At 32.3% G+C, this 11796-nt stretch overlaps 1 protein-coding gene across 1 annotated transcript; it reads right to left on the reverse strand.

Annotated features, from left to right (window-relative positions):
• Positions 1 to 566: 566 nt before the first annotated feature.
• LOC135137986 (cystathionine gamma-lyase-like) lies at positions 567 to 2218 on the reverse strand. Its single transcript, XM_064067791.1, has 5 exons — positions 1969 to 2218; positions 1607 to 1885; positions 1286 to 1550; positions 827 to 1157; positions 567 to 778 (listed from the first exon to the last, which is right to left on the reverse strand). The coding sequence occupies exons 1-5, from the start codon at positions 2122 to 2124 to the stop codon at positions 637 to 639; spliced, it is 1173 nt and encodes a 390-aa protein (XP_063923861.1). The 5' UTR covers positions 2125 to 2218; the 3' UTR covers positions 567 to 636.
• Positions 2219 to 11796: the final 9578 nt, after the last annotated feature.

Below are 11796 nucleotides of genomic sequence, written 5' to 3' on the forward strand. Positions count from 1 at the left end.
AGCGTCTTATAATAAATTAAAAAACAAAATGTGGGGTGAAACGTACTATTATTTGTCCCTTTTTTGGTGTTATATATTTAATACTATAAGATTGCATACTCCTGTATGTGTGATTCATGAATCCGTGCCGAGTTGTCACCCTTGACATCCAGATTTTTGGGGAAAAAATCAAAATTGTGTAACATTTTAACTTTGCAATTGTAAAAGTGAATGTTTTAAAAACAAGTTTTTTAAGATTATCGTAAGCATGGTAAATCGTTAGTCAAAATTTGTCCGTCGTTTTACGTTTTTTTTTATTAGCACTTTTGGAAAAAACTGAGCATGAATTAATCAGTCCGCTATTTCCTTTGCGTTGAGGACACAAAATCACCAAATTTCATTTTCTTTTAACGGCTGATACTTGTAATCTGAACGTGCTAATAGTCGAATTCGGTCGAAGTATAAACAAAACAGTCGAAGTTAAGCACATATTGAGAAATTGAAATTGTCTACATACTTCAAAAGCGAAGGAAGTTCTGTCAAAATAACCTTCCACATTTTTTTACTAGCTTCGAAAAACAACATAATTTTTCCAATAGTGTATATTTTGCGATATTAGTCACAAATATATTTTGCAATTTGTATTTCTAATAAAATTCAGACTTTTTCCAGAGCCTGTTGCAAATCGCTGATCAAGTCTTCAACGTCTTCCAAGCCGACGGATAGTCGGATCAAGTTGTCGGTGATGTTCAGAATTTTCCGCTGATCTTCGGGAATGGAAGCGTGCGACATAACCGACCTGAAACGAGCTGTAGTAAAACGAGAGAGCAAAATTTGAGAAACGTACGGTAGTTCCGCCAAACTGTGATAACCCCCTAGGCTATGCGCCAGCGTGACTATTTTCAAAGAAGTCAAAAACCGTTGAGAGTGTTCAAGCACTGCATTTTTAATGTAAAATGTTATCATCCCGCTACATCCAGAAGCCAGTTTCTTGTATAACTCGTGTTGAGGGTGACAAGGCAATCCTGGATGTAAAACTTTCTCCACTTTTGGGTGCGTTTCTAAAAATTTTGCAACTTCCAAGGAATTCTTCATGTGCTGTTTCATCCTCAAAGGTAAAGTTTTTATGCTTCTTGTTACTTGGTAACAGTCAAATGGGGCCGGCACGATACCCATTACTGGAATAATGTTTTTACAATCAGAGATAAACGGACTCGAACGCAACGTCTCCCACTTGCCGGGCGGGCGCCTTGACCACTAGACCACGAAGCCCCTTAGTAACGTGTTATAGCAATAACATACTTACTATTTTGAAGAAATTTAAGCTGGTCATAGAGATTTTTGTTATTTGTGATGGTGACGCCCATGATGACGTCAGTATGGCCGTTCATGAATTTTGTAAGGGAGTGTACTACGAGATCGGCTCCTAAGTCAATAGGTCGTTGAAAATAAGGCGTTACGAAAGTACTGTCAACAGCCAGTAACACGTTGTGTTTTCGGGCGATGGCTGCAATTGCGGGAATGTTGATTACTTTGAGAGTCGGATTTGTCAGGCTTTCAACCCAAATTAGCTGAAAATAGTTAAATTAAAAAATTATAATAAAAAAAGGAAATGAAGTTGATCTACTTTGGTGTTTTTTTTAATGGCACTTTCGATCTTAGTTTCGTCAACAAACGAAATTTCTAGACCGAGTTTGGTGCAAACTTTGTCCAAGAGGCAATTTGTCCCTCCATAAATGTCGTCCCCACATATAATATGATCCCCGGCTTTGAAAAGACTGGCAACTCCCATGGTAGCACCCAAGCCGGAAGACCAACACAAGCCATATTTTGCGTTGTCCAGAGTGGCTAAGCAATTTTCTAAAACGTCTCGGTTGGGATTTCCAGAACGTCCATATTCAAATTTCTAAAGACGAATAAGAAAACAAACTATTTACAAAACGAACTTTGAAAATACTTGTCGGAATTTAAGTGCCCGAAGTGACCCACCTTAAAACTCGAGGGCCCATATCGCTTGAAAGTCGTGGAAGCCACCATGGGCGCTACCACAGCCATCGATTCCCATTGTTCTGGGTCTTGGAAGGCATGAATTGCAGCTGTTGCAAAACCTTTGGGTTCAGGAAGATAACCGTTTTCACCAGACATTTCTATAAACTGTTGATATTTTCGCCAAGAAATTTATTACATACGTTTGTGTTATCGAAAACTGAGGCACTTCGGAGTCGGGTTAAAAATAAACCGCGAAAATCCGGCTTGTCGGCCGGGATTACGAAATTCTGCAAATGCATGGTCTCGGAGTCAAGGTTGCGAAAATTGATTAAAGTACATTAAATAAACGTCTCTGATTATGCAGCTGTGTTTAAGGATGCAACGTAAGCAATTTTGTTGGAGAAGAATCGGTCGCGGGTTATTACTAATTGAGTCCATTGGGCGACCGGCTACTTGCATATTTTCTCGACGTTTCGTGATTGGATCTCCCGTTTCGTCTTAGTAGGCGCTGCACGATTGATTTTATTAAATTAGTTAATATTATTAACAGTTACACCAAATTTTGAATTTCTCAGTTTTTTTAACAAATAAAATATCCGATAGAAACGTTGGTTGCATACTCCAGATAAAAAATACTTTAATTTGACATTTATAGTTTAAATCGACAAGGTTCCAGCTTCAATCGTTTCACTATCCTCCACGTATGATTCGACTTTTTTAGCAACGTGTGTTCTTTCCATGTCCAAAAACTTACAAACCACGTCCATCCAAATATATTTTTTCTACAAGTTCGGCATACAAGGAATTGTGTTAGATCTCTATTCTACGTAGTGCGCCAATAAACAAACAAACAAATTATAAAATATTTTAAACCGTAAAAGTAGAAAACTTAAGGGGACTTGCTAGGCGAGGTATAACATTTTTTTGTTTTTTTTTGTATGAAAAAATGATATTAATATAGATGTATCATACATCAAACTGCAGCTTTTTTCATATTCTAGAGCGCAGAGACCAGTTCAATCAACTAAAAAAATATGTCTGAGAAATATCGTAAAAAAAGCACCATTGTATGTTTTCTTTTCAAGTGTTTTGAGTCATAACCATCATAGAATCGCTTGAAAATTCGCACATGGATAAAACATCACTTTTTACAGGGCGCAGAGTCATTAAATGTTTGTTAGTGGTACAATTTGTTTAAATAATAATGTGTTTATTAAAATCAAAATATACCACAAATTAATGCAAAATACGTCGAATAATTTTAACAGGAATATTAGAGGAAAATTAATGATCTATTGGTTAGCAGAGTTTTTAACAAAAACTAACAATTATTGAAAAAAATGGGTATCAATTCGACAGAATTTGAGCAGTTAGTTCAGTACTTTGCCGATAGGAGCGCCACTAAAATTTACGGAAGCGACTTTCCAGGTAAAACCCTTATCGCCTGCTTTACCATAAGCTGATTGTTAGAGTTCTCGGCTGATTTTTCTAATTTATGGCAAGGAACTCAGTTTTATAACAAGCCGCCAGGACCGGCCGTAGTAATCTATTGTTAAGGAAATTAACTTTTACGCAATGAGGTACTATCATAAAACCGAATTAAAACTGGGAAACTATAATATTTTTACTCCACTCAGGATCCTCAATACACATGATTACTAAAAATTCATTGTAATATTATTGTTAATATATATTTTGCTTTCTTAATTAATAAAACTAATAAACATATTTATAATAATAATAAAAAATATATAAAATACAGCTTTTGTTTAACACGTATAAGTAGCTAAGTGTATCTACTACTTATCCCAGAAAGGAGGTGTTTTAAAAAAGCCCTTCGCCCAGTAACTTCTCCCTTCATTGTTTACTCGAAAAAAGTGCTCGTATATGTTTTCATTTGCCGAGAGATCATTTTCAAAATATATTTATAATAAAAATATGCAAGTCTTGGTGATGAAAAATGTACTTCTAATAAATTATTATTAAAGTACATAAAAAATAGAAACAAATTTTATTTATTTTAAAAAAATCTCTCCCAAAGGCAGGTTCCTCTTTCTTCTTGAATTAATTATTTCGGGCAATAAAGCGCCAAAGCAAAATCTGCCAAGTTTATCTGCCATCTTTTTACATATATTTCTTCGTCTTTATAAATTTTTTCTATATTTATTCCTTTGGGTGTCCATACAATAAAATAAACTTGTGAAATACCCGTAACAAGCATTTGTCCCTGGACTTGAAAGTAGTAATCATGATTTTTTTTTTAGTTTCAATTCTCTGTCTGTCAATGTACAAAATTTGATTATTTTTTTTCTAACCCCTTCTTCGGGAGACAAATCTTGCGATTTTGAAGGGCATTTAATTTCGACTAATGCACTCCTATCCTCTAAAACCCTGTCTGGACTAGCAGCCAAGTAAGAAAACTGTTTTGAAATAAACAAGCCACACCGTTCAGTTTTTATATTTTTATTTATTTCAAAACATTTGACAGCTTTTTCCTCACTTTGCTGCCCATAGTATGTATGACTGCTACCTCAAAATGTACTGTACAACAGAGACTCCACAGTTTTAGCTATTGCTGTAGTCGGTCTAAGTTTGTAAATACGTCCAAAATTTGAAGCCGTAACCCTAATTTCTCTTTCTTTTGTCCAATTGTGCCTGTTGCCTAGTGTCTATTTCAATTTGGTGTAAATTCAAAGATAATTTTCTCAAAAAAACCTCTTTGGCTGTTACAAATGTTTCTACATCCATGACAGGATTTTCTAAAAAATATTTAAACCATAATCGCAGTCGGGACCAGCATACGTACATTTTTTTACGACATATTTTTTTACGAATACTTTGTCTAAGACGAGCTTGTTTTATAGACGAACAATATTTTTTGTTATTAAACCAAAACCGTTTTAATCACAATATATTTGCTTATCCCCACTAAAAAATTGATGACGTCACCTCAAAATTTTGCTGAATAAATCTTATCTAAATTCTATAAAATATGATGAGTCTGTTCTTGTGATTTATCAATCCATTCATGTTTTTTGGATTTGCATATACAGGATGACCCCAAAAATTAATGAATGCGTAAATTTATTTTATTGATTTAATCAGAAACTACAGAACCCAATGCTTTGAAATCTTGCAAATGTTTTAAGGTTATAAAGAGCATAATAAATTTTTAGTCAAAATATATTTGCTTATCCCCTCCAAAAAATTGATGACGTCAGCTCAAAAGTTTCCCGTATAATAATCCTATATATACAAAATATGATGAGTAGAGAGCGGGAAATATGCAGCAAAATTTTGGGAAATATGATCATATGATATGCATCAAATTTATGCAAATATGAAGTAACTTTGTTAATATATGCAGAGATATGCAGTTGCATATGCTCCAAAAATAAAAAAAAGCCGAACTAAATTTATTTATAAATTACAAAAACAGGTTTCCCGAACTTAACTTCTATCACAAAAAATACATAAATCACATTTTTAAAAATAATATTCTTATACTAAACAATATAAAGAGAACAAATAGAAAAATTGTACTAATCGGCTATTTAATTACTATTTTGGTAATAGTAGATTGTTTTATTAGGATTAAAAGTGCCATTTTTTGCGACGAGCAAATTTTGCATTTGCGAGGCGGAGCGAAGCGAAGCCGAGCGGATGCAAAATTGCGAGTCAAAAACTGACTTTTAATCCGAATGAAACATACTACTTTTTCGCCAGCCAAAAAGTAAATCTCAAAAATACAAAATATTGATAACAATAATATCGAGCAGAAATGAATCAATCTGCAAAGTAGTCTGGTATCCACGTCGTCAAGGCTTTTTTTGTTTGCTTACATACCATTGTTTTGTGAAAACGTTTGCAGTGTTAATAATGAATCCTGAAGAAGAGTTACCTCCCGATGTGCTAGAAGAAGCACAAAACGTGGTACTGAACTTGTTACCAACAAAATCGCGCGAAGTGTATGAGTGCGCGTATACCCGCTTCATCAAATGGTGCGAAGGGAAAAAGATTCAAACTTATTCTGAGAACGTCCTATTGGTATATTTTTCCGAATTGGCTACAAAAATGAAGTCATCCACACTGTGGTCGCACTATTCTATGGTGAAAGCAACTTTAAATATAAAAAATGGCATAGAAATCGGAAAGTATTCAAAATTAAAAGCGTTTATAAAGAAACAAGGAGAAGGATACGTTCCAAAGAAATCAAGGGTTTTAACTAATGAACAAATAGAAGTTTTCTTAGACACGGCTCCGGATTTCAAATTCCTGATGATGAAAGTATGTTTATAACCTAATGAAGAGCTTATATTTATTTTACGAATTTTTTTCAGATTGTTGTAATCTTTGGCGTTAGCGGAGCTTGTCGGTGTCACGAACTATTACAAATAAAAACTGAAGATATTGAAAATATTAAAGCAGGTTTATTGGTAAAAATTCCTGATACCAAAACGAAAAAACCCAGATCATTTACGGTTATGGGGGAAAAGTATTTGAAATTTTACGAAAAGTATGTTGCGCTTCGTCCAAAAATGTTTAATGAAGTAAACCTAGAAGAATCAGGTACAAGTAGTGGAACTACGAATAGAATGATCACACGTGAAGACGGAATAAGTAGGAATGTGGGAGCAGTAAACCTGAATTTTGACACTGTGACCAACCAGACAGCAGGAGCGGTAGAAGTGTTAGCGCAAAATATTATTACTGACCGCATGAAAAATGATAATAGTGACGGAAAATCTTTAATCCAAATCAATCGCAGTTGTTCTTATTGTACATTCAATATTAATTTTAAAATTTAAATAATTAATAACAATGTAAGTTAATAATAAAATTGGAAAATATTAATAGCATTTCATTCTCAAAATAAAACAATTGAAAACTTTTTAAGGCTAGGATGAAAAAAAAAAATTAATCCTAGGATTAAAAAGGCAAAAATGACGTTGTTACTTTAGTAACGCAACTTTTTTTTACTCTCACAAAAACGTCAAGTTTTCCGTCCAAAATTGACGTTAAAAGTGACATCTTTTAAGACGGCTGGCGAAAAAAATTTATTTTTAAATATTTTTCGAAATATTCTAACAAAAAAATTTTGCCGGTGATTCTAAAGTAGGTATGTATTAGAAAAACGGGGCACTACGTCCACAGATGTAAAAATCCTTACCGGTTTAGAGCAGGCGCGACAAAACAGAGTTCCTTTTTGAAGAATAAGTTCAGGAAAAGGTTTAATCCAGAAATTAATTTGAGTTACCTTCACATATTGACACACCTGTATGGCTTTAAATGCTTTCAATGCACTCACGATGACAAATAATAATAGAATAAAGTCCGTTCGACCACCATAATATATATAATATATTTAAGTAAGGAACAAAAATATGGGAATGAATGGTATTTCCAAAAGTAATCAGGACTCGAATTTACCTGGAAGAATGGCTTTACACCCAGTGGTTCCTCCAAATTACCATAAAACCCAAACCTTTACTAGTTATTTGAAGCTCAGGACAATATTTGCAATATGATTAATGAAATTTCGGCTCTCTAGATAAATGCCGATAGAATGACAATTTGTTTTTCAAATTGGCACAAAAATTGATAAAAATGCGAAATATGCACCAGTTACGTGAAATATGCAGCAGAAGGCAAATATATGCAAATATGCATTTTTTTTATAGCTGTATTCATTGTTAATTAGCTTGATTCGGTCACATATTAAATATCAAGACTTATATGCAAAAAATAACGGATATGCAAATTTCATAAAATCCGCTCTCTAATTATGAGTCTCTTCTTGTAATTTATCCTTCCATTTATATTTTTTGGATTCGGATATACAGGGTGACTCAAAAAATTTAATGAACGCGCAAATTTATTTAATTGATTTAATCAGGAACTACAAAACCGAATGCTTTGAAATCTAATGTGAAAAAAAACATAATAGGCATGCAGTCGTCACGTTTCCGATAGCGAGGGAAGTACCGTCTAAACTCTTTAGACCAATTTTTTTGATTTTCCCATTTTTCGATGTTTCAGTTTGGGATTTTTCACTGTTTCGATTCTTTAATTTTCCTTCCATTTTTAGGTTTTTCAATATTTCAGCTTTGGAATTTTGCAATATTTCGTTTCTTCAATTTTTCAAATTTTTGATATTGTGTTTTCTCGGTTTTTAAATTTTTCGATATTTTAATTTTTTAGTTTTTAAAATTTTAGGTTTTTAGATTTCTCACTATCTCGACTTTTCGATTTTTCAGTTCCATGAGTTTTCAATTTGTCGAATTTTTAAATTTTAGATTTTTTGTTCTCGATCATTCAATTTTCTGAGTTTTCAGGCTTAGATTTTTTACTTCCCGAGCGTAAGCAAAGGAAGTATTGTAATCGAGTCCGTCGGCCGACTCTCTACTTTTACGTTTTCTCGATCTTTCATGACCCCTAGAAGACGAAGAAATAGGTCTCCCATTTCCGTCTGTCTGTCCGTCTGTCCGTCTGTCCGTCCGTCTGTCCGTCTGCCGTCCCGGATTTTTATTAGACAGATAATCTCCGAAAGTACTCGACCGATTGCTGTGAAATTTTGTACTTATATTAAGAATATCATGTAGATGGTAAAACGCTAACCAAAATTTGTCTAATCATCCCCACCACTAATGCGATGACGTCACTTCAAAATTGTACATAGTAAATGGGTTTTCAATTGTATAAAATAACATAGTCCTACACATGTAGTTTACAACTCTGAATCGACTTTTCACCCGAAACGTCCAGATTTTTGGAAAAAAAATCAAAATTATAAAACAACATTTTGAAATTTAATTTTTAATCTGCTAACCAGAATGCTTTGAAATGTTGCAGATGTTTTAAGGCTATAAAGAGCATCATAAATCTTTAGTCAAAAAATATTTGCTTATCCCCTCCAAAAACTTGATGACGTCAGCTCAAAAGTTTGTGGAATAAATCATATCTAAAATGTACAAAATATGATGAGTCTGTACTTGTGATCTATCACTCCATTCATATTTTTTGGATTTGCATATACAGGGTGACTCAAAAAAATTAATGAATGCGTAAATATATTTTATTGATTTAATCAGGAACCACAAAACCGAATGCTCTGAAATCTTGCAGATGTTTTAAGGTCATAAAGAGCATAATAAATGTTTAGTCAAAATATATTTGCTTATCCCCTCCAAAAACTTGATGACGTCAGCTCGAAAGTTTGCCGAATAAATCATATCTAAAATGTACAAAATATGATGAGCCTGTACTTGTCATTTATCACTCCATTCATATTTTTTGGATTTGCATATACAGAGTGACTCAAAAAATTAATGAATGCGTAAATATATTTTATTGATTTAATCAGGAACTACAAAACGGAATGCTCTGACATCTTGCACATGTTTTAAGGTTATAAAGAGCATAATAAATGTTTAGTCAAAATATATTTGCTTATCCCCTCCAAAAACTTGATGACGTCAGCTCGAAAATTTGCCGAATAAATCATATCTAAAATGTACAAAATATGATCAGTCTGTACTTGTGATCTATCACTCTATTCATATTTTTTGGATTTGCATATACAGGGTGATTCAAGAAAATAAATGAAAGCGTAAATTTATTTTACTGATTTACTCAGGAACTACAAAACCGAATGCTTCGAAATCTTGAAGATATTTTAAAATTATCATAAGCCTGGTAAATTTTTGATCAAAACGTATTTGGTCGTCCCCCCTAAAAAATTTATGACGTCATCACAAAATTTTGCTGAATAAATCCTATCTAAAATGTACAAAATATGGTGAGTCTCTTCTTGTAATTTATCATTCCATTCAAATTTTTTCGATTTGCATATACAGAGTGACTCAAAAAAATTAATGAATGCGTAAATTTATTTTATTGATTTAATCAGGAACTACAAAACCGAATGCTTTGAAATCTTGCAGATGTTTTAAGGTTATAAAGAGCATAATAAATTTTTAGTCAAAATATATTTGGTTATCTTCTACAAAAAACTGATGACGTCAGCTCAAAAGTTTGCCGAATAAATCGTATCTAAAATGTACAAAATATGATGAGTCTGTACTTGTGATTTATCATTCCATTCATATTTTTGGATTTGCATATGCAGGGTGACTCAAAAAAATTAATGAAGGCGTGAATTTATTTTATCGATTTAATCAGGAATTACAAAACCGAATGCTTTGAAATCTTGGGAATATTTTAAAGTTATTATAAGCATGGTAAACTTTTGTTCAAAATGTATTTGTTCATCCCTCCTAAAAAAATTGATGACGTCACCCTTAAATTTTGCTGAATAAATCCTATCTAAAATGCAAAAAATATGATGAGTTTGTACTTGTGATTTATCATTCCATTCATATTTTTTAGATTTTCTTAAGAGGTGGTTCAAAAAAATTAATGAAGTCAATTTATTTTATTGATTAAATTAAAGGCAACACTTCTTATTAGTATTACATCCCAACCAACCCAATTTGGTAGACACAAAATTTGTTAAAGGAAAAACTCGGTTGAAACATAAGGGTAGCACGCTTATTTACAACGACTTTAACATTACAGACCTGCATTTGTTTTATGCGTTCACTTGGTTCCGCGAATGTGAAATAGACATGTTTATAATCAACCAATTGTGAATTTCACCGTCAAGAATTAAAATAAAACCCAATGTTTTATATAATAAGCGGAAGTCGAAGCAATAAAACCGATGGTCGTTTTGTTTACAGTTTCTCTGTTTGACTCTCACGTATGCTGTTACGCCTGTCATCTTAAATTAAGAATGTTTATACATACACGATTTTCAGTTGCCTCTGATACGTATACGTGAGTAAATTGTTTCGTTATTTTATTGATTATTACAAATCAATATTCAAAACGACCCAATTCATTTTCCCGAAAATTTGAGAATATAATAATTTTATTCTTAGTATTACACTACATCTATCCCAACTGATATACGTGTCCTTGCAAAAATGTTGATGACGTCATCGCAATTTCTTTTAAATTCCCACTACAAAAATGTAATGAGAAAAAAAAACACAATAGGCATGCAGTCGTCAAGTTTCCGACAGCGAGGGAAGTACTGTCTAAACTCTTTAGACCAATTTTTTTGTTGTTCAATTCTTGGATTTTTAAGATTTTTGTTTTTTAAATTTTCCTATTTATCAACTTACTGGGATTTCAATGTTTTGATGTTTTGATTGTTCAATTTCTCAATTTTTTGAATTTTTAGTTTTTGATACGATTTTTTTTTCAAAAATTTTCAGTTTTTCAATTTATTAACTTTACGATATTTCAGTTTTACGATTTAAATTTTTTTTTTATTTTTCAGTTTTCAATTTTTGACGTTTCTAAATTTTTCGATTTTTCAATTTTTCGATTACCTGATTTTTTGATTTTCCCATTTCTCTATTTCTTGATTTTTCAATTCTTTCTTCAATTGTGATTTTTCAATTTTTCGATTTCCGGATTTTTCAATGTTTCAGTTTTGGATTTTTTTACTTGTCCGATTCTTCAATTTTCTTTCCATTTTTCAGTTTTTCAAGATTTCAGTTTTGAATTTTTTCACTTTTTCGATTTTTCAATGTTCCTTCCATTTTTCAGTTTTTCAGTATTTCAGTTCTGAGATTTTGCAATGTTTCGGTTCTTCAATTTTTCCATTTTTTGATGTTTCGATTTCTCGGTTTGTCAATTTTTCGATAGGTATTTTAATTTTTCAATTTTTAAGTTCTAGATTTTCCGTTAATTTTATTGTTTTCCTTAATGTTTCGATTTCTCGATTATTCGATTTTTCAAGTTCTCGGTTTAGATTTT

This window comes from Zophobas morio, unplaced genomic scaffold, assembly GCF_036711695.1.
Source record: "Zophobas morio isolate AGI-343-1 ecotype UQ-CSIRO unplaced genomic scaffold, CSIRO_AGI_Zmor_V1 ptg000004l, whole genome shotgun sequence".
In the NCBI taxonomy this organism is placed as follows: Eukaryota; Metazoa; Arthropoda; class Insecta; order Coleoptera; family Tenebrionidae; genus Zophobas; species Zophobas morio.

What these genes read in the sequence shown, in the direction of transcription:
- LOC135137986 (XM_064067791.1), bottom strand. Translation starts at nt 2,124, where the DNA reads ATGTCTGGTGAAAACGGTTATCTTCCTGAACCCAAAGGTTTTGCAACA. An exon ending in GCTTAAATTTCTTCAAAATA is followed by an intron (nt 1,158 to 1,285) that starts GTAAGTATGTTA and finishes ACATTATTCCAG; the next exon opens with TAATGGGTATCGTGCCGGCC. An exon ending in CACAGTTTGGCGGAACTACC is followed by an intron (nt 779 to 826) that starts GTACGTTTCTCA and finishes AGCTCGTTTCAG; the next exon opens with GTCGGTTATGTCGCACGCTT.